At 54.7% G+C, this 22,566-nt stretch overlaps 1 protein-coding gene across 3 annotated transcripts; it reads left to right on the top strand.

The window, feature by feature from the left end:
* The first annotated feature begins 1,077 nt into the window (after positions 1–1,077).
* CDC42EP4 (CDC42 effector protein 4) lies at positions 1,078–22,397 on the top strand. 3 transcript variants are annotated; one of them, XM_006199355.4, is made up of 2 exons: positions 1,078–1,316; positions 19,634–22,397. In XM_006199355.4, the coding sequence occupies exon 2, from the start codon at positions 19,740–19,742 to the stop codon at positions 20,811–20,813; it is 1,074 nt and encodes a 357-aa protein (XP_006199417.1). In that variant the 5' UTR covers positions 1,078–1,316; positions 19,634–19,739; the 3' UTR covers positions 20,814–22,397. The 3 variants fall into 3 exon arrangements, with proteins under 3 accessions (XP_006199417.1, XP_015090732.1, XP_072795619.1); XM_015235246.3 differs by lacking the exon at positions 1,078–1,316 and adding an exon at positions 2,254–2,397; XM_072939518.1 differs by lacking the exon at positions 1,078–1,316 and adding an exon at positions 14,896–14,982.
* Positions 22,398–22,566: the final 169 nt, after the last annotated feature.

Genomic DNA, 22,566 nt, shown 5'->3' with positions numbered 1-22,566 from the left:
GAAGAATGACAAAGACTTTGTCCTGGAGGTATGCTAAATTGATAGGTTATCTAATTGGGAAGGCCAAACCCCAGACACCTGTAAAAAGAGAACCAATTACTAACAGCCAGCCCTGAAGACAAAATAATTAGTTAACAGTGGGGGGAGAGAGAAGGTGGGAGGGAGGTGCCTCAGAGCATCTGGAACGTTTTGGGAGGACAGGTGAGACTTCAGCTTTGATTTCAGGTGGAAAGGGACCTGGGACGTCAGCGATTCCTGGGAGCCCTGTCTGGGAAGGTACCAGCCCAAAAGGACCCACTGAGAGGTCCCATCAAACGTCACATTAGTGGGAGGGAGTCTAGAGCCTCTGCCACCCTCACTCCTTTCCCTTAAAATTAAAACCCCAGGCATGGGAGCTGCGAACAGCTCGGGAACTTTCATTTTGTGCTGTGCCCTCTCGCCTGTGGCATTTATTAGTAATGATCATTTACAAATGGACGAAGCTATTCCTCTAAAAAGATTCTCATAGGATTCAGACAAGGGGTCTCAGGAGTGCATCACCCTTGAGGTTCACTTGGAGCAGAACTTAGTCTTGGCTGATACTCAGGAGGCAGGGGGCCCAGATGTGGGAAAGCAGGACCATCCAAGACAGGTCACCTGCCCACGTCCTTCTTACACCCACTCCGGGCCCGGCCTCGGGGCCGGCTCCTCCCCGCCCTCCCGTTTCCAGTAGGAGTCTCGGATGGAATCTGTGGCCCAGGCGGCGTCGACCCTGGGGGCTTCCCTCTCCCGAGGCACTGGATCCGGGAGGAGGGAGCGGAAACGCCCCAGGGCGGGGTTACTGGCTTCGGCTCGGGACGGGGAAGAGTCTTAGGAGGGCCTCGTGCAAGGCCCCCGGGGTTAGTCGCGCTCCAGACCTTGGGAGCCCCAAGTTTAGAGGGGCGCGGATCTGGGTCGGAGCGCAGCGTGGCGGGGGCGCCCCGGGACCCCACCGACCCTGGTCCTAGCCGGCCTTTCGGCCCAAGCCGCCCCGCATCAAGATCCCCAAGTTTCAGGCTTTCAGATTTGAACCGAGGAGGCCGAGCGGCTGGGCCGAGGCTCCCAAGCGCCATTGGCTGCGGCGGCGCCGTGACATCAGCGCGGAGCGGTGCGGGGGGGAGGGTGCGGGAGGAGCCTGGAAGGGGAGTGTCCGAACGGCTCCCGGCCCTGAAAGCCCGAGAGTGAGAGGGAAACGGACGCTGGCGCTGACATGGGCCGCCAGCCCCGGCGCTTCGCGGAGCCCACGGAGGGGAGAGCGCAGCCGCTCCAGCCCGGCGCTCGCGTCTCTGGGCACCCAGGTAGGCGACGGGCATCAGCTTCTGGCCGTGACAGCACCGGAGCCCTGAGGGGCCTGGGTGGGCTTGGCTTGGGGGCCTCGAGCCAACCTGTGGGGCAAAGGATTGAAAAAGCCGCGACTGGGGCAGTGGGGCGGGAAGCAGGGCTCAGCCCCCGACTCCTGCGCCCGCTCCCGGGTGGCAGGGCTGGGGCTGGGGCGCGTGCGGGGCGGCTCGGGTTCCTGGGACCGGGGCCAAGCACCCTGTGTCCGAGCAGGGCGGGCCGGGGAGGAGGAGGTGGCAGAGAGCCGGGTGAAGCCTCGCTCCCCACCGATTTCCTCTCCCCAGACTGCGATTCGCTGGCTGGGCCCTGGGCACTGCTGGGGGTAGGGCTGAAGGTGGGGTGAGAGGGGAGACCCGGCTTTGAGAGGTCCACCCCTTTGCCCGGGGTTGGGGCGTGTGTCGCCGTGGGCAGGAGTACAACAATCGGCGGCGCGCGACCCGCGGTCTCCCCGAGGGGGGCGTGTGTGCACAGAGTTCTCCATGAATAAGAGCCGAATTATTCGCCCGTAGTGGCAGGGGCGTGTACACGCCCTCTCGGCGCTCGTACACACACTGCAGCACACGCCACCCAATGTCACCGGGCCGGGGAGAAGAGAGGCAAGGAGCTGTCTGGAAGGGAATGGCCGAGGGAACAAATACTCTCCGCCCCCCTCCCCCCGAGCCCTTTCCTCCCCGCCAGGCACCTGCCCCGCGCCCCCGCCTCCTCGGAAGACCCGGAGGCCGCGGCGGGGAGAGGCCGAGGCGCCCCTCGGCGGGGTGGGGCCCGGGCGAGCCGGCGGCTCCTTCCGAGCCCGGGAAGGGGCCACGCGCGGAGCCCGCGCGGAGCCCGCGCGCGGGGTGCGCCCTGGGCAAAGCGCTCCTGGCCTGGCCACGAGCCGGGAGCGGTTGGTTAATGATTTAATCACCCGCTTGGGGCGGTGGAACTTCGATCGGCCGTCCCTAGCCCCGCCCCCTCCCTGGAGCGCCCCCAGTCGGGACACAAAACTGCCCCCTGCCCCGGGTCCGTCCCCAGTGAGCCACTCTGCGGGTCGGGGCGCTGCGGGTGAGTGCCGGCCGGCCGGGAGAGCTGGGCGGGAATCCGGAGCGAGAGCTGGAGGGCTGAGGCTGGGCGGGCTTCCTGGGAGAGGACTGAGCCCAAGCCGGGCGTGTGAATGTGAGTGTGTGTGTGTCTGTGTGTGTCTGGGGGAGGGGTGCTCTCTGCTAACTCAAACCAGATTCCTTGTTTCCTGATGAGACACTGCAGCCTGAGCTTTGGAAGTTTTCTTTTTCTCCCTGGGAGAATGGAGGGGAAATACAATGCTTTTTCCTTTCTTGTCAACCCTTGCAATCTGACCGGCTCCCACGGCCCTTGGCTGCGTCCACGGTGCCTATTCTTTGCTCCTCTATCTGAGCAGTTGAACCGGGAAGGGGTCCCAGAGCTGTGTGAAGCCCCCTGCTCCTCTGGGGGGATTAGGGTGCGCGAGGGGGAACCTCCCTCATCCTTACCCCCAGCGGCCATCCGGACCAGAGAAAGCTTTCCCCATCCAGCCAGCGTAAACAATGAGGGGCCCGGTTACAGGAGGGCCTCCAGCAATGCAACTTCTTTGCGCAGTCTGGGCTTCTAATAACTCCCCACCCCCTCCGCCCCCTTTCTGAGGCCGGGGTGGAGGAGGGGACCACCGGCAGGATGGACTGAATTTTAAGAGAACAAAGAACAGGGCACAAAGGAAGGGGAAAGCGGAGCTGTGGATTTCCCCCAGAAACGGGGAGTTTGCTGCACGCGGGCTGGGCCCAGCCCAGCCTCTAGGTGGCCTCAGGGCTCCCAAAGCAGTAACGGGGCACCCACTTGACTTGGGAGGCTTCATCCCTGGGGGGCGGCTAGGACCCGGTGTGAGTGTGGGGGTGCCGTGTGGGTTCCAGCTTTCCTCAGCTCCCCTGTGTGAGCTGCTCACGTGACTGCTTAGTGCGGTTTCTCTCCTCCGAACTTGGACTTTGCCCCTCCGCTCCGTGAGGACAGCTGCTCCTTCGCACAGATGGGGGTTCAGTGAACCTTGGGAGATATCCGAGCAGATTCTCCTGATCTTCCCATGGATCCCAGTGACCCCTTCAGGGACTGGGAAGGGGCCAGTGTGATAAAATGACTCTGCTCCCAAGAGGCGGTGTTTTGGGGTCTCAGCCCCTTTGCCATCTACCTGAGTTCCTGGATGACCTGTAGCTCACATGACGCCCCCCCAGCTCAGGTCTCTGCTTTGAGTACTCCTCCTGTTTTTCTGGGATTTCTACCTTCCTCTTTCTTGACCCCTCTTCCATTTTCCTCGTATCTCTTCCACACGCCCACTCACCGATGCTCATTCCAATGTGATCTACCGACGCACCCCGCTTCCTTCTGTCCTGCTGCCTTGTGGAACCTGACGGTCCAGCCCTAGGACTGGAGACCAGGGAGCCCTGAGCACATTAAGAGTCTACAAGGTGGTGTTGGGGCAAGGGGTGGGCAGATGTTGACCTAGGAGAGGGGTCTTACAAATCGGGAGCTTTCCCAGAAGGGCTCTGGTTGGCTCTGGTTCAGAGAGTCTAACCGCCTCCACCTTTGGAGTGGTTGATTGATTTCTGTGGCCAGGACGGGCTGTGCCCAGGTGTGGCAGGCACAGTGTTTGAAATCGGCTGCCTCTCTCTCTCTCTCTCTCTCTCTCTCTCTCTCTCTCTCTCTCTCTCTCTCTCTCTCTGCCCTGCCCCCACTCCCCTGGTCTGGAAAGTGGGAGTAGAGGGCTCAGAGGCCAGAACTGCTGTGGGGGCAGTGACTCCAGCCTCTAGTGGCAGGATGTTCTGCAGGCCCAGAGGATCTTGTCCCAGTGGGGGGTGGGAGGAGTCTGTCCCTTGGAGGAACAGGATCTGGGTTGATGCCAGAGATAAGGCTTGGAGGCAGAGGGAGAGGGGTTGAGCAATCCCGCCCTGGAAGCTATGAGAGCTGACCTGATCCTTGGTCTCCTGACCTACGACTGGAGGCTTTTTCTCAACCTTGGGAAAAGGAACCGAACACTGGATCCCGCTGACCAGAGTGTCCTGAAGGCCAGTTCTGGCCAGCACCTCTGGGGCATTCCGCAAGGATGGACCCCCACCAGCACCAGCCCGCTCTGGACAGGGGACAAGGTGGTCGTGCTGGGAGGGCGTGACTGGACAAGGCTCTTTGCTGGCAGGGTGTTGTGAAGGGAATTTAGCCACTGGTATCCCACATCCCCTCTCACTGTGTCCCTGAAGCTCTTGCTTAAAATACAAGGAGCCTTGGGTTCTTTCCAGTAATGTACATGAGTCTCCCCCGGGCACCGCCAGCTTGCAGCTCAGGGCTCCAGGCCAGGGTGGCAGCGCTGACATCCAGAGCTCTCCTTTGCCAGATACAGGGCCACTCACTGGCGGTCTCCACTCAGCCTCCCAGCTGCAAAATGGTCTCCCTTCTGGAGAGGGCACATTGGGATATCGTCATGAATGAACACTTACACCTCTTGCCTAGCCTGTAAGAAACCACAGGCATTCCCCACCTCGTTCTTTCATCCCAGGGGCTGAGGGCATCTGAAAAGCCACAGTGCCAGGGCCAGAAAGATCTCTGGGGCTGTATTTGGGGACAGCACCCCTTGCTCAGCCAGGGCCGCTCGGACCACCATCTTCTGCTCTGACCATCGGGGTGACGGCTGATATCAGCAGGGCTGCCTCCAGCCTCCCTGGGAGCGTCTCTGGGCTCTCCTTATCCCTGTGTCTGTACAGTTCTGAGGGTAAGTGAATTTGGTCCACAGATCCCAGCTTCAGATCTCCCCAGTGTAACAGTGAAGCCAGGCTCTGCGTTCCGGCGTCTGTTCCGTGCCACTCCTTCCTCTCCACACTCAGATTTCCACTCTGTGCAACTCTTCTCCATTCCTCAGAATATTGCCTTTGGCCCCGGCACATCAGAAGGAGCCCCTGTGTACCCGCTGCCCTTGAGGTTTAAGGCTCAATCAAATCGTGGGAGTAGGGAGCTGGAGGGGGCACAGAAGATCCTCCCTGGGGCTGGCAGTATAACTTGTGGACACCTCTACTGAGAATCAGGTTAGGTCCAAAGGACTAGACTCTATTTTGGGGGGGGGGATTGATCATGTTGAGATTTTGTGCATTACATTTTGCTGGTAGCATCCCAGGTCCCCCAGACTCCTAAGTTCTCTAACCTTCATCCAGGAGAGGAAGGGGAGGGCTTTCTCTTTTCCCACCTCCAACTCGTCCACCTACATTGAACTGAAATCAGAAAGAGCTGAAGTCCTGTCTGAGACCAGCCAGACTCCTCCTCCTGCATCATTAAAGGTTGAAACACAAAGAAGGGAGAAGGGAAGGCAGATGAGGGAAGAGACCTCGTCTCAGGGCTGTGTGACCCCACTGCTGATCAGGACTACAGTCCATACCTGGACTTCAGAAGCCAGGAGGACACCCTGCCCCCCAGCAATAGTTCATCCCCCCCCCAACCAAGGACTTTGAAAGGGGTCAGCCCTGGAGTCTTGTGGATTAGGTGTCCTCAGGTGATAAGGAAGTTGGGTGTCCCAGGTTAATAATGAACTTGGGGAGTGACAGTGACCAGAGTGTCACCGGGATGCTGAAGTTCTCCTCCCACCTTTCAGGGTGTAGACATCTTGCAGTTGCTGAGAGAGAACACGTTACAGCGTCATCTTCATGGCAAACACCCCTTACACATCATTGTGGAAGGGCTTCACCTCTGTTAGCTTGTTGAATCCTCACAATAGTGCTGGGAAGTACATAATATTATCCATCGCTGGGAAGGCTAATGGGGAAGCTGAGGCACGAGTTACTTGCCCAGTGCGGCCCAGCCGGCTCAGAACCAGGGAGTCCAGCTCCAGGGTCCATGCTCTTCACCCCCCTGCTGCACCATCCATCCAGCAGGGCCAAGATGGAAGATTCACCAGCCTGCTCTGGAGTGAGACCAGATGCCCTGGCTCCCTCTGGGGACCCAGGGGTGTCCTCTGACTCCCCACCCCTTGGCTGAGCACTCCGCTCTCAGAAGTGAAGTGAAACCAAACAAGGTCGGGCGATCTGATTTCAAGCCCAGCCGCTTCCTTTGGAGGCCCCAGTGGGAGGGAGGAGCCATGGGGCCCCTAGCAGGCACCCCTTTTCCTCTCCAGGCTCTTCCCTCTGTGGCGGGAGCTGGGTGGCGGGGACACACACACACACACACACCCCTCTAGGAAGAGCCCTGTAAACGAGCAAAGTTGCCGAATGCCCTTGAGTTGCTGGCTCCTCGAGTCTTGGCTCCGGAGCTGTTGCTTCCTGTCACTCCCTGGTCATGGCTCACCCCTGTCCCTTCCTGAGCTGGTGTGTCGCCGGGGCAGTGAAGGGGGCTCCTCTCCTTCCCTGTACCGTGCCTTCACGGCATCCCGCCTGCTGGAGCACAGGCCTCCGGGATGAAGAGGGAGGTGGAGGCAGAGACAGATGGAGGAGCAGAGTGGAGAGAGAGGCGCATCCCCAGCCCTGGAGGAGCAGAGCTCCCCAGCAGGATGGGCTTCCCACAGGGGCCCCGGGGTCTGTATTTCCCAGGATTTATTTCTACTTTTTCTGGAGTGGTGGGGGATGCGGAGCCTGGACTAGGGGTATTTTAACCTGAAATTCTATTGCAAAACTGTGCATCCTGTGGGTGTTCATACATCCATAACCTTCATCAGATCTCAGAGTCCTGTGCCATACTTATAAAGCTCCCCTGACACGCCTTAGGGTCAAGTGGAAAAAGCGCAGGGTTCAGAAAAAGCCCAGGTCAGGCAGACGCGTACAGCTCTGTCCGTAGCAGCTATGTGACTCAGGTGATGCACTGAACCCTTAAGCCTCAGCTTTCTTATCTGCGAGATGGAGACATTGATGAGAACTCCTGGGACTGGTGGGAAGAGTACGTGTGAAGAGGTTTTCCAAATGCCAAGGACAGTGTTATTACTTGTTCCAAAAAGGAGTGGGGCAGTTTAATCAAAATAAAGCAGCTATCTTGGTACAAAGTAAAAGCTTAATGATATTAGTTCCCTTCCTCAGACTCCCCCCCGTGAGCCCTGATCCAGGGAAGGCGGAAGGCGTATCTGCCTGTGTCCATGGGTGGGGTATCATTCTGCACTCTTTAAGCTAGATTGGACCTTTTCTATATTTTTCCAGCAATCAAGGGGTAAATTATCCAAGCTACAGTATGTTTTCCCACAACTCAGCCTGGCTGAGTGACTGGTATCATTTTTCTAAAACTGTAAGAAGTGTAAATTCTCTTAAGATGATTGAGAATATCTGTATGAATCCAATGGCGAGCACCATGATTGATGGGAATACCCCAGGAACAGTGCAGTCAATAGGAATGTGATGTCAGGTACACGTAGCTTTCAGTTTAGCAGCAGCCACACTTAAAAAACTGCCGACCCATGAAACTGATTTTAATATGTTATATTTAAGCCAGTATATCCAAAATGCTGTCACTTTGCCATGTAGTCATAAAAATATTTAAAAATCATACCTTCTTTTTTAAAACTCATTTAAATTATTTATTTATTATCATTCCTTTTTTTGGAGGGGGGAGGTGATTAGGTTTATTTATTTTTTTTAATAGAGATACTGGGGATTGAATCCAGGGCCTCATGCATGCTAAGCATGTGCTCTACCACTGAGCTATATACCCTCCCCCATAAAAAATGTTAATGAGATATTTTACTTTTTTTTTTTTTTTTGATACAAGGCCTTCAAAATCCAGGGTGTATTTTATACCTACAGGATATCTCAATCTGGCTAAAATTCATAAACACTTATAATTTGGATTTCATAAAATTTACAGTTGAAAAAGATTCACTCAAGGTGTTTTAAACATACTTAGGTTTTCCAATAACTGAAGCAAGCATCAGTTTTCCATGCAAAATAATGAAAATGAAATAAAATTAAAAATTCAGTTCCTTAGAGGCACTAGCCACATTTGAAGCACTCGGCAGCCTGATGGGATTAGCGGCTACTGTACTGGATGACCTAGGTTGGGAACATCCCTGTAAATGCCAGGAACAGAGATCTTCACTGTCAGTAATAGTATTCAACATTATGTTGGCAATTGTAGCAAGTATAACAAGATAAGGCTGAGGAATGGAGGAGGCAGAATTACTATTAGTTGCAGGTGATGGGCTGGTCTACTTGCAAAGCCCAGGAGACTTAATCTCATGGATGCTGAGGGTGTGTAAGACAGCACAAGCTTAGTAGGGTTGCCATTAAATAGATAATAAATTTTAAAATTGTAGCTTTTCCATGTACCGGCTCTAACCAGTTGGAAGATATAGCTGTGCAGAAGGGCAGAGTACAAAATCCGTTCCCAACAGGAGACCATAAAATAACTCAGAATAAACATGACAAGATGTGTGTAAGACTTGTAGGAAGAAAAACCACAAACTCCATTAAGTTTTGAATAAATGGATATAAAGACATTGTGTTGTGATAACGTCGGTTCTTCCCCAATTAATTTACTGTTTGCTTTCAATTCCAATGTAATTCCATCAGGATTTCTTTTGGAACTTTAGGAAATGTTTCTAAAGTCCATCTGGAAGACAAACTGCTTTAGAAAAGCCAAGGAAATTTTAGAAAAAAGTGAAAGTAGGAATATTATCCAACTGGATACTCAGAACCTATTTTACAGAGTGACAGAGTACACCTACCTGGATTAGGGATGAACCAAGGCCAGTGAGCAGAAAAGGAAGCCTGGAGATAGATCCGTGGGTGGGTGGAATCTATATGTAAAGAATTTAATATCTGATGAAGGTAGCATTTGATTTCTTTACTCATATTTTATGACAATTTTATACGAAATCAGTAACTAATTATTGTTATATTTTAATTTATTATCTATTTTGAATGACCCACAATTTTATAAGCCACACACATCTTTAGTGAATTTCTTTTTAGTATTCTTTGCCATGAGTGTTTTTTATTTATCATTTTACCTGGTAGTTTAAAGAAGTGGATAGTGTCATAAAACGTGGGAATGGGGACTGTCTTTGCTTCATTAGTGTAAAAGCTTGAAATCATAAAATAGATTTGACCTTGTGAAAATTAATAAGCACTCTATGGAAAAAAACAAAATTACCACATTGTAAATGGGCTTTTGATATATTTGTGGAAATATTTGCAAAATACAGTCAAAATCTTAATAGCTTTAATATTGAAAGTCATAAAACCCATTGAAAAAGGCGAAGCCCCTTCCCCCCCGCCCCAAAAATGGACAAAAGGCTTCAACAAGCAATTCACAAAAGAAAGGATACACGTGCCAACAGTGCTTTTTAAATGCTCACCCTCTGAAGTAATCAGAGAAAAGCAAATTAGAAGTTTGTGAGGGCGGCGGCGGTGGTGACTGTGTTTTTGTTGGTTTCAGCTCAGCTAAAGAAACAGTAAGGCCTGATGCTGGACACTGTCATCGCCCTTGGTGAGGCTGTAACTTGCCAAAACCATCTGGAGAACAAGTTAACCATAAGAAACAGAAGTAATTTGACTCACTTAGAAGTTTGTATCCTCCGGAAATAAGGACTTGTGCAGACTTAGCTGGAAGGTTATTTGTGACAGCGTTTGAACGAAACTGAAACAAGTTAGCATCCATCAGTGGCCCGCTGGATGTGAAGTTTAGGATATTAGGAGTTAATCTAAGATGATGTAGCGCTATTTATTAACATGTAACTTTTTTCACTCGAACATGAACAATGGTTGGCTTTATCCATCTACAATGAAAAATGCTGCTTGTGTAAAAAAGAACGAAAATGTCTAAATCAGCACTATCCCACAGAAGTAGCATGCACGTCCCTTACGTAATTTACAGTTTTAATAGATAGATTATAAAAAGTAAAAAAGAGGTGACGTGAACACTTTATTGAACCCACTATATTCCAAATATTATCATTCTAATATGTAATCAATATAAAAAATGAGCTGTTTTGCATTCTTTTGTTATCCTGAGGCTTTGAAGTCCTGTGGATGTTGTATCCTCTAACACATGTCGATTTGGACATTTCAAGCCTTGCGTCTCGAGTCCCCATTTCATGCTCCGTAGCATGGTGACTGCCATATTGGACAGTGCAGGCATAAATTACTTAATAACCCCTAGAGAGGCAGCAGAAAGTGGAAGTCAGTGAGTTCTGGTGTGGACTACACGTCGTTCACCCTGTGAGCCCCGCTCTGAAAAGAGCCTCGCGTCCTGATTACCTGGGGTGGGTTCATCGCCCTCCTCAGTAATACTGCTCTCTCCCTGCCCCGAAGCAGGAACGCCTGGGGAGTGCAGAGTGGCTGCTTGCCGCTGTGGAAGGCATGTAGTGAAACTGGGGCTTTGCCACTTTCCCTTCCTTCCAGGAAGAAGCTATCAGTCAGAGGATGCTTGTCTCCAGGAAATGGGATGTGTCCAAGTGTGGCTGGGCAGTGGTACCCTTGGGCCAATGAGCCCAGAGTCTTGATGGGCCGGCAGGCCGGGAAGTTGGAGCAAGCACACAGCCAATCTTTGGGGGAGAGATTGGGTCAAGGTTCTGGTCTTCCTTCTTGGCAACTGGAACCACCAGGAAACAACAAGATGGAGATTGGGAAACATTTGTGCTGGGTCCACTGTTAAATATGCTGGGGGAGCCCCGGCTTCTGAACTGGGTGGTCCTCCCCGCCTCTCATCTCCCAGGGAGTCAGAACATTGGGAGGGTCCTCAGAGCAGGAAGCAGGATGCGATCTTGAGTAAGAAGGAGCCCGAATGAATCATCCCCGGGAGCAGATCTCTGATGGGGAGTCAGTCTTGTTCCCAGGGTCGTTCTTGGATAAATAGCCTCCCTATTCCCATCCCACCTCCAAGGTCTGCTAGAAAGGGTTCAGACCACCATTTCGTAGTTAGGAGAGTGAGCAAGGGCATTCATTCCATCTGAGCCTCAGTTTCTCTTTTCTGGAAAATGGGGCCAATCGTGACACCCTCCTTGCAGGGTTCGGGGCATAAATTAATGATGTCGCAGCACGATGCCTACATGAGGCAGGCACCCAATAAATGGGAACTGCTGACAGCACTGCTATTTCTGCACACGGCTTGGTGGTCTGCCAGTTGCTGGAGCACTGGGCGGGGTGGGGCGCTGTCCCTGTGTCCCGCCCCTTCTCGTTTGCTCTGCTCTCTTGTAGTCATCAGTAGAGCTGAGCTGGGACTATGGAAGCAGCAGAAACAGAACCTTCACCTGCCCAGGGCATCTTGGATAGGATCCGGCTGTGGGGTCACCCATGTGGGAGTCTGGCCTCTAGCCTAGGGCTTCAGTGTCACTGGAAACTGGCCCGTCTCCGGGGATGGGGGTGAGGGCGACGGTGGGGGTCGTTTGTTCTCATCTGCTCAGTTGAGGGGGCTCAAGCATCAGGAAGCAGCTGTTGGGGGGCGAGTTCTTTTGGGAGAGTCCTCAGCTCTCCTGTTTCCCCTGCCACCAGCTTTTATAGATGGCCCACTTTGTCCTCCCAGACAACTGAAAAACAAAACAAGGTCATAATCAACATGTCCAGCTGGGGGAGATGCAGATTTAGCGGGAGAGAGAGGAAGAGAACAGACATTCACAGGAGATTCTGGGATATGAGAACCTGTGGCCTGAGCCCCACTCTCCCCCCGCCCCTGCCCCCGGCGGCAGCTGCTGGACTCGGAGAACTTGATCGTTCTAAGCTGGTTTTGAAATTAAAATTTTTTCCTTAAGCCTTTGATGCTGTGGGATTTTTATTATTATTGTTATCAAAACAGTCCTACCACATTAAAGGAAACTTAAAAAAAAAAAAGAAAAAAAGAAAGAAGGCTGTTTTCCACTCAAGCCTGACATCACTCATTCATTGCTCTGTGTGCCCTTCTGCCTTTATTCACCCATGTGTGTGTGCGTAGTCTGTGATCACTGTGTCTAAACAAGTATAAGTTCTGCCCTTTTCTTCCCTTCTGTTTGATGCCATTTAGAAAAAGTTTTCCACGTTGTAGGTACGCGCTCTTTGCACCTGCAGGATGATCTGTTGAGTGACTGGTTTTCTCAACCATTTTCTTATTGTTGGGTATCAGGTAGGTTCCAGTCTCTTGCTATTATGAACAACGCTTTGATGAATATCTGTGTTTGGGATCTTTTTCAGCTTTGAAATTATTCCACAGGGTAGGTTTCCCACTGTTGCGATGCCTAAATCATGCATGACTTAAAGCCATTAAAGAACCTGCCGCAGGTGCCCACCCTGTCCTGGGATTTGACTCTGAGCTGCTCTTGGGCCAGGGTTTTGTACCTCCCTCCCTGCCTGGTGGCACCTAGTACCTGCTGTTCGGTGGGAGGGAAGTTCTTCCTTCCCCAGCTCGAGGGGGGCAAGATGGTAACAGACACGAGAGGGTGTGGCCCGGCGCCTGGCAGTGAGTCATCCATCCTGTTATCTGGGAAGGGCCTTTAGAGGTAGGGAGATAGACCTGGGCACCACTGCCACCACCTGGGTCCCTCACCAGCTCCACGGCCTTGGGCAAGTACTTCTTTCCGCCCCCATAACCCAATCAAGGCCACCAGGTTGGATAATCTCTGGGATGTCCCCCGTCGCTCAGTCTTGGAATCTCTAAAATTGCAGGCGCCATGGATGCCTCAGTGGGAGTCATGTGACACTGGGCGCTGAATTATAGCGCCCCCAGGGGTGTGCAAGAGAAATCACCGGGATGTGGGAGGAAAACACCAGAACTCCCATATAGTATATTGACTTTCTTTTTTTTTTCAAAAGAAGGAAAACTAGAGCTAATTCATCGATTCATGAATTGACAACAGCCACATATGTAACCTATAAAAAATATACACATGTGGATGTGTATACACGCACACGAGTGAATCACATGCTCCCGGTTTGGGTGCGCTAAGGCCCCCACACTTTGGGTCGCGCATGGTTGTTTCAGTGGCTGGAGCCCTGGTGTGGGAATAAAGCCCTGGCTTCAATCCATGACCTAGGGCAAGTCTCTTAATTTAGTCTCTCCATCTCTGTGGGTATGGTTGCTGGGTTGCTCCACGCCCACGTATTTTAAGGCCATGTTTGACACAGATCCACCAGTGGTACAGGAGTCAGCATCATGATATTTCATGTCCCCATCCTGGGCTCTTCTTATTTTTTATTTTTAATTTAATTGCGGCTCTTCGGGCTCAGATCATTTGAAGACAGGGGTTCTTAATGTCCTGGTGCAAACAGCACACTTTCAAATACAGAGAGGGCTTCTGGCAGTATTTGTGAAGGAGCTAAGATTGCGAATGCACCAAAGTCAGCTAAGATGACCACGCAGCCCCCTCTAAAGTTCCTTCTGTTCTGTGTAGCTCTGTCCCAGAACACCCACAGTCCTCATGTGCTCCCTGTGCTGCCCCCCAGCTATTGGGGTAAAACAGCCTTCTGCCTTCACTGGGGCTTCTTATCTTCGCAGGATGAGGCTGGTGAGCATTCCAGAAAGTGCTGGGTCTTTCTCTGGCCACAGAAGCCGGAGCCCCTCACCTCTTACGGCGTCGTGGCCCATGTTACACGGCGTTCCTTGCATGATCCCCTCCAGCATGTGGCTCCAGCTGACTAATGTTGTGTAGCAGAAGGCTTCCCCTGTTTGGGCAAAGTCAAGTTCTTCCTGGTGGCAGGTTGCTGGTTGCATCCCTGGCCTGCCAGGTGAGACCCACCCCCGGAAAAGGACGCCTGGGCTCGAGGTGGCTCCTCGAAGGCCCGGTTCCCCTTCAATTCTGCCCTCCCTCTACCCCATCTGGGCCCTCAGCAGCTCCTGGTGTCTCTACCTCCAAACCCTGCCCCAAATGTGCCCCGCTCTGTCCACCTCCTTAACCACACCCTCATCCTGGCCCCCCTCCTCTTTGCTCTGAATTCTTGCTTTCCTTTCTCCATGCCTCCAATCCAGCCGCCACAGGAACCTCCAAACACACAGATTGGATGACTTCCTGCTTAGAAAGTCCCCTTTTGGCACCTAGAACACCATTCAAATTCCCACCTAGTCTTCCTGGGAGGACCTGGCCCCTGGCTTTCATTTTGTTCCTCAAACACAAGCTTGTTCCTACCTCAGGGCCTTTGCATGTGCTATTCCAGCTGCTAGAATGTTCTTGGCATGCCTAGTTCCTTCTCATTATTCAGTTCTCAGCTGCCTCTTCCTCAGGGGGGCCTCCCTCAGGCCCATAACTCCCACACTCACTCGCACCGCTCCCCCCATTTCCCTCTTGACACTGAGGACTGCGAGACACTGTTCTATTTGCATGTTTACCGCCCTGTTCCCCACCCACCCACACCTGTACTACAAGTGCGCCCTGGGAAGGCAGGGCTTTCCACACTGTTATTTTCACTGCTCTGTCTCCAGGGCCTAGAAGAGTTGTGGGAAATTGGTGGGTGTGTAGTAAGCCAATGAATGAATGAGTGAGTAAATGAACAAAGTCTCTTGTACCCAGTCCAAGCCACAGCTGAAGTCATCTGGGGTCGAATGCCCCCTTCTGTCTGGCCACATTGCTCAGAGCTGGAGTCAGGTGGGTGGTTAGGAGGGGAGGTGATGGGGGAGTGGCTGCCCAGGGGCAGTGGGCGATGAAGCGTGTGCGCTCTGTGTACTGGGGTGAGCTTACAGGTCAGCTGCAAAGCGGGAGGATGGTCTGGCTGCCCCAGGAGGTCACAGGTCTGTCTCAGAGCCGTTGGGCTGGCTGATGTGGGAGGGCCGTGCTCTGTACGGCAGCACGTGGAATGAGGGAGGGGTCCCTGCCAGGGCTGTCCTTTCTTGTCCCAGGAACAGAGCTGGGCTGAGGGTGTGGTAGTGTCCATCCAACCAGGCGCCTGGCCTTTCCGGGGAGGGCTAGTTGCCCCTGCCTTAGAGGAATGTTGTGTGGTCAGTGGGCCAAGGGCAGAGGGAACTGATTCCACCAGCGGCAGGGGAGTCCGGGAGAGATGCCAGTTGCTGCTCCAACTTCCTTCACTCTGCCAGGAAAGTGGGATGTAGCTTCTGGAGTGGGGTTGCCCACCCAGGGCAGGGGGAGGGGAGTGGCTGCCCTGTCGTCTGGCCAGCAGCCTATTTTAGCCACTTCCTTGGAGCTGAGTCATTGTGCTTAGCAACACCCCCTCCCAAAGCCACAGCCCCTTTGGCACAGTCCCCTTCCGGGCAGGCACTCAGGCCTCCCAAGCTGCCCCCAGGACAGGTCCAGGCCACCTGCTTGGACTTATATTCAGAATTCTATCTCCTCACCCCCAAGTCGCTTTCTGTTCAAAGCTTAGGGTGATGGTGTCACTAAGGGGCCATAAAACCAAGGACTTCAAACCACCCAGTGAGTGAACTCCTGCCAGCCCTGAGCCTGGCCTGCCCATCTGAGCTCCAGCTGTTGGGAGGGCCCCGGGGGCCCAGACCTCGCCCCACCCCCACCCCCTCATCCCCCGACCCAGGACTGCTGGGTCCTGCAACCTTTCCTTGCTGGGCAGCGGGACCAGGGACCAGCAGGTGACTCTGTCTGGGTCCCAACTCTCAGGACTCGGGACTTTTTCATGCTGGATGTTGAAGATGGTTTGGTTTTTCACAGGCCACAAAGCCTGCCCCCAGGGAGTGAGACCACAGATGGCAGGTAGCACTGGCCAGACCTGCCCCACCTTCCTGGGGTGTGGGGCTGTGCGGGGTCCTGGCGAACTTGGGGCTGGCCTAGGGACTTTCCTGCGGGCCCCTCTTATCCTGGTCTCTGGTCTTACCTTTGAAAATGAGCTAGAAGCGGGGTTAATGGGATGGGGGGGGCCCTCCTGTGCTGTAGCCGTGACGGCCAGGATACCTGGTCTGTCGGGTGGCCACAGGCTTCTGCACCATCTCTGCTCAGTCCTGGGCAGCCGGCCTGTGGTTTTCCTTTCTCTTCTCTCTGACGAGCACTTAAGATCGGGGAAACCACAGCGCCTGACGTTGCTCACTGGGTCTGGGGATTCCTGCCGTTACTCTGAAACCCTTATGCAACTCCAGAGGCCCATGTCACTGGTCCCACAGTTCTGGTCCTTTATGGCCCCTCTCCTTCCCTTTTTCCTTTCTTCTCTTTTCTTTTTTTCATTTTTCTTTTTTGTTTCTTTGGTTTTTGTTTACCCGGGGAACAATACGTGTCTCATTGTCCCATGTGTGTTGTCGCTCCAGGGCAAGGGTTCCCAGCCCGGGGCAGGTTTGCCCCCGGGGGGACATGTGGGATATCTGGAGACGCTGGCTGTCACACCTGGGGAGGGGGATGCTACTGGCATCTAGGAGGCAGGGGCCAGGGGTGCCATCCAACATCTGACACCGTGCAGGACAGCCCCCACAACGCAGAACGGTCTGGCTCAAGGTGCCAGCCGTGTCAGGTAACACAAGGACCTTCCTGAGGCAGCACCCAGGCGTCTCCTCTCTCTAGACCCTTCCAGCCAGGAGGTGGTGGGGGGGTGTGATTGGTAACTGACCAGAGAGGCCACCCACCAGAGGCCAGAGCGCAGCCTGGCGTGGAGCAGAAAGAGCACTGGACCAGGAGACCGGCTTCGAGCCCCGCTCTGCCCTTTGGCACATAAATCTGGAAAAGACTTTGCTTCCGGAAACCTGTTTTCTCATCTGGAAAATGAAAGAGTTGCACTGGGTGTCCCTTCCCTACCAGCTCTTCGAGATCCCAGGATTCTGTGAGCAGAGCTGCAAGCCGAGTTGCAGGCAGGTTGAGAACGTGGACCCTTTCTTTCTGTTCTTACCTCACTGCCCTGGTGGCAGTGGAAGCCCGAGGGTTCCTTCAGTTCCAAGAGTTCCTTAGAAACCTGGTTTGACTTCTTTCAGTGCCAAACATGTCTGAGGCCGACTCCATCCTCCTTTTCTCTTGTTTAGCCGAAGAGAGTTTCCCCCAGAGTTTGGCCTGGGAGCCTGTGGCTGGCCCAGAGGGTCACATACGGTGACTTTCTCCTGAGCAGTGTTGAGAGGATGACACTGAGGCCAGTAGTTTTCCTGTGTCTACTTTAGGGGTCAGCCCGAATGCGGCCCACCACTTGTTTTTATAAATAAAGTTTTATTGGGACACAGCTACACCCATTTGTTTACATACAGTCTTCTGCTTTCCTATTACTGCTCAGACAGTTGAGTAGCTGTGACCAAGACCATAGCAGCCGTGAAGCTGAAAATCTTTGCTGTCTGGACCTTTATGGAAAATGTTTGCCAGGTGCTAGTCTAGCTGTTCCATGTCTGATTATTTGGAGGTTAGATCCTGGGTGTGGGCAGGACTGAGGGGCCAGGTCAGGGGTAGGGGAGGCGAACTTTCCAAAGAGTTCGGTGGGGAGAAGGAGGAGAGTGAGGAGGGGGAGCCGAGTGACCGTGATGGGTCATCTCCAGGACTTCCAGGGCAGTCCTCACCTGACTCAGCCCAGCCCGGGCCACCCCCGGTGCCTGGCTCCCGCCGCCCGCCCCAGAGAACTTTGTTTGCCGGAGTGACTGGCCGTATGACTGTCTGGGGGTGGGGGGAGCACGTGCTGGGGGAACCATCAGACTGGGCGTCAGCATCTGGACAAGAAACAAGGAAGAAGAGCGTGGGGAGGGGGTTAGAGGGCACAGGAGGTCAGGCTGGGAGCCCTGGAGTCTGGCTGCAGGCTGAAGTGATGACGGCGCTGTCACTGGGCTTGGGAAGGCAGAAAGGGAGCCACCCAGGGTCTGGGCTAGGGTTGGGGGTCAGGGTGGGAGCAGGAGGGAGGTGTTTGAGGACCGACTGCACCACGTACTGCCAGATGGGATTTGGTGGTGAACAGCCCCGTTGGAACCCTCTGGAAGCTCACAGTCCAGTGGGAAGATTACAGTCCAGCCGCAGCGATAGAACAATGTAGCCAGTGCCTGCCAGGAGCAGGGCATCCAAAGTGCTGGGGGTCAGGGGAGAGGTGGCCAGGAGGACTCCCCCGGGCTGGAGAAGGTTTCCCGGGAGAAAGGGCATCTCAGCTGGGCCCTGGAGGATGCTAGGTGAGCCAGGTGACAGGCATTCCAGCAGGGACCTGTGTGTGTCCAGTCCGGGAGACAAGCTCAGGGCCGGGGCAGACTGTGAGCTTGGGAGAGCGGCGAGGAGGGAGGCAGGGACCGATAGCTGGATCGGGGGTCTGCTCTGGGGAGCCCTGGGCATGTTTTGTTTTAGTTAAAAGGTGAAGGGTGGTTGAAGGGGAAAGGAAAGCAGGGCCAGGTGGGATGTGGTGGCCTAGCTTGGGGCAGGATGGGGGTGTGGAAGAAACCTCGTGGGGCATGATGAGTTGAGCTTTGCAACAGGAAGTGTGGGTCTGGAATGAGGGGGCCATTGAGAGCTGTGCTCTTAGCAGGACTGGTGGCCCAGCACCACCCCTCACCCACCTCTCCCCACCCTGCTCTGCCCTGCGCTGCTGGGTTTAGCATCTGGGGCAGGTCCTCCTAAGGGAAAGGGGCTGGTTTGGCTTCCACGCTGGACTTCAATTTGGCCCTTCCCAGGAGCCGCATGGGTGGTCTACTTCAAGCTTTCAGAGCTCTCCTGGGGCTCCCCTCTGATGTTCTTTGGTTCAGGTTAATCACCCGGGGGTCTGCAGTTTCCAGGGGGGCCCCGGCCATCTAGGGACTAGTCCCTGCCTCCCTGCATTGCTAGTGACTAAGAAAATGGGGAGTTTCCCAATCTTAGTCTCTGAGAGGTGGGGGGCATGGATCCTTGGCAAAGAGCTTGGGGCCCCACGGGGGAGTTGTTGCAGGCGGGAACCTCACTTTTGGGACACCTGGCAAGGACTGGAAGGCTGGGGAGCTGGTTCTATGGGTCCCAGCAGCCCCACCCTAATTCTGATTCAGAGAGTGAGTGGGGCCGCCCATGGCCTTGGAGGTGCCAGGCTGCGTCTCCCTGGGGCCTGTCCTGTCCTCCCCTCCTCTGAGGACTGTGACTCAGCTTGAGGTGTCCACGAACTTCACAGGGATTGAGGTCAGACAGCAGGAAGAACTTACAGCATGTCTCCAGATTGGTTGGTCACGGGAGTCAAGTCTCTCCCTAGTCTGCTGCACACCTCCACATCTTTCGATTTCAGTGTGGCCGCGGTCCCTTAGCAGTGTCCTGGTTTGGGGAGGGAAGGCGGTGCCGGGTGAGGAGACATTGTCCTGTAGAAGAAAGAAGTTCTTTCTCTCTCAAGTCTCAGGGAAAGCACGTCTGCGGCTACCTGAACTGCAGAGGGCACTCCCCTAACCCGGAAGCCTGTGCGTGAGGAAATAGGCAGGGTTAGGAAATCGACTGCTGGCTTATTTCATAGCATTTCATTTTGGTAGGAGAGCAGGTGGGCTTTTGTGCCAGGTTAACCCTTTACCTACTGTTCTCTTCTTGCAGCCCTATGATCTTCTCCTTATCACCCTCTCCACCCGCCGGACTTCAGATCTGACCCCAGATCCGCCTGCTGCCTCGGGAGGGCCCCCCTCCCCTCCCCTCCGGCAAGATGCCGATCCTCAAGCAGCTGGTGTCCAGCTCAGTGCACTCCAAGCGCCGCTCCCGGGTGGACCTCACGGCCGAGATGATCAGTGCCCCGCTGGGCGACTTCCGCCACACCATGCACGTGGGCCGGGCGGGGGACGCCTTTGGGGACACCTCCTTTCTCAACAGCAAGGCTGGTGAGCTGGACGGTGAGTCCATGGACGAGCCGGCCTCCTCCTCGTCCTCCAAACGCAGCCTCCTGTCGCGGAAGTTCAGGGGCAGCAAGCGGTCACAGTCGGTGACCAGAGGGGACCGAGAGCAGAGGGACATGCTGGGCTCCCTGCGGGACTCAGCCCTCTTCGTCAAGAACGCCATGTCCCTGCCCCAGCTGAATGAGAAGGAGGCCACGGAGAAGGGCTCCAGCAAGCTGCCCAAGAGCCTGTCGTCCAGCCCCGTGAAGAAGGGGAGTGCCGGGGAGGGCGGCCCCGAGGAGGTGGGCGTGGAGGAGGCCTTGCCCCGGCGAAACGGGGCAGCCGCCCCCCACTCCCCCGACCCCCTCCTTGACGAGCAGGCCTTTGGGGACCTGACGGATCTGCCCATCATGCCCAAGGCCGGCTTCGGGCTGAAGCACGCTGAGTCCATCATGTCCTTCCACATCGACCTGGGGCCCTCCATGCTGGGCGATGTCCTCAGCATCATGGACAAGGAGGAGTGGGAACCAGAGGAGGAGGAGGATGGCGGTTACCACGGTGATGATGACCCAGCAGGCAGTCCCACCCAGGCTCCCCTGTTGGTGGCGGCAGCCCCTCCCCTGGGGAGGCAGGAAGGCGAGGGGGGCTCAGACTTGCCCCCGCTGTCCTCTCGCACCTTGCAGGATGAGGGGTGGGCGGCGGCGGCCCCCAGCCCAGGCTCGGCCCGCAGCTTGGGCAGCCACACCACGCGGGACAGCAGCTCCCTGTCCAGCTGCACCTCGGGTGTCCTGGAGGAGCGCAGCCCTGCCTTCCGGGGGCCAGACAGGGCCCGGGCCACTCTCCCCAGGCAGCCCGACACCGAGTTCTCCTTCATGGACGAGGAGGAGGAGGATGAGATCCGGGTGTGAGGTGGGCTGGAAGTGGGGGCTCCACGCTCTTGGCTTCATCTCCTCCCTGCCCCCAGCCACACTAGGGCAGCCAAGAGCCTGGCTTGGGGCCACAGACCCTGGACCTCATTGAGTGGCGTTGGCCCAGCCTGGGGGCCCACGGAGAGTGACTCGGGGAGCTGGCTTGGGTGCCTGACTTCTTTGCACACCCTGCCCTGCCCGAGCTCTGTAGGATGGGGCTGTGTTCTCACAGCAGGAACCAGCTTTCCTCTCTCGGCCTCCCTTTCCTCCACCCTGGCCTCAAGTGGACGCCAGATGTCACCCTGAGTTCCTGCCGTGTGCAGCAGTAGCGGGGAAGCCAGGGGCTACGGACATTTAACTCTTTTCTCCTGGCATTTCTGTTGTGTGGGGCCTGCCGCGGTCAATGCATGTGACAGGTCACCAGTCCTGGCCCCTCCCTCCTCCCTCCCTGGCGCCACATGGGGAGCCCCTTGGAGGAAAGCCGGACGGACTGTGTACACTGAACGTGACCCCTCCCCGGGGGAAGGGAACAGGATGCAGAATGGAAGGAAGGCCCCTGGGATTCTTGAATGTTCAAGAAGGGGCCCTTCCAGGATGACACTAGGAAGCAGGCTGCGGCCCTTGCGCGGTCTCTGTGGGTTGGTTTGTTCTTGTTCTGTTTAAATCCTTCTAGAACACTATCAGGAACGGTGTTAGCAGACCCGCCGCCAGAAGGAAAACCTTTTAGAAAACCTTTATACTAAGCGCTTCCAGACTTTACTTAGAACTACATGGGGGGGGTGTCTGTGCGTATATGTCCTCGCCCCCAACCCCATAGCTGTTAACGACGGAAGGCAGCCAGAGTAGAAAATTTCTGGAAAATGATTTAAAAAAAAAAAAGTCATTCCCATAGGGAGATAAGAGCTCTCTTTTGACTGGGTTGTTCCCCACCCTCCCCCACCCCGGGACTGACTACTTCCTCTTCCTTCCTCCGGCCTCTGCCAGCTGCGCCCCCTTCCCCACTTCTGAGTCAATGGCCCTGAGGGGACAGCATTAGCAACAAAACAAAACAACAGAATGCGGAGTTAAATGAGGATCTCAGACCTGCAGAGGCTAAAATTTTTAAGTGTAAGTATGCCCCGTGCCCTATTTGGGACATACTTATGCTAACAAATGATTCGTGTTCCTTGTGAAATTCAGATTTCTCTCTGCGTCCTCATAACGCTGCCAGGGTTAATGGATTGTTTTTCTGTCCTAGGAACCGGCCTCCTGTCCCCTTGTAGCCAGTGGAGGGAAGGGGACAGACAGAAGTGCCACAGGACCCGGTCAGGGCCTGGGGGTGTAGCTGCTTTAGCCTCCCCGTTTTTTTTTTTTTAACCAGATCCTGACTGAGACACTAGCTTAGTTCCTGGTTCGAGTGCCCCATTGGTGCTCCAGTAGCATAGCTCCCTCGCTGGGGGAGGAATCGAAGGGTTACAGCCCCCACCAGCTGCCCTTGAAACCCATCCAGACAGTGGTCAGTTCCAGATTCTAAACTGTATATTTTTTCCATGAAAATGTTAAAACAGCAAGGAAACATTAAAAAAAAAAAAAAGCCCTACAGCACAGCTGGTGTCTATCTCTGCTTCTGGGTTGGGGGGTGTCATTTTAGGACATGACAGGGTTGGGCAGGGGTGAGGGTGTGGATTGCGGGTCCTGGGGCTCCCCAAGCCCCCAAGGTACAGTCTCAGGGGCCCCAGATGGCTTCTCATGGGTCCTGTCCCTCCTCTCCAGC

Source organism: Vicugna pacos, chromosome 16 (genome assembly GCF_048564905.1).
Source record: "Vicugna pacos chromosome 16, VicPac4, whole genome shotgun sequence".
NCBI lineage: Eukaryota > Metazoa > Chordata > Mammalia > Artiodactyla > Camelidae > Vicugna > Vicugna pacos.
The sequence above is the reverse complement of the archived record's forward strand: the minus strand, read 5'-3'. Positions and strand labels throughout refer to the sequence as shown.

What these genes read in the sequence shown, in the direction of transcription:
- CDC42EP4 (XM_006199355.4), top strand. Translation starts at nt 19,740, where the DNA reads ATGCCGATCCTCAAGCAGCTGGTGTCCAGCTCAGTGCACTCCAAGCGC.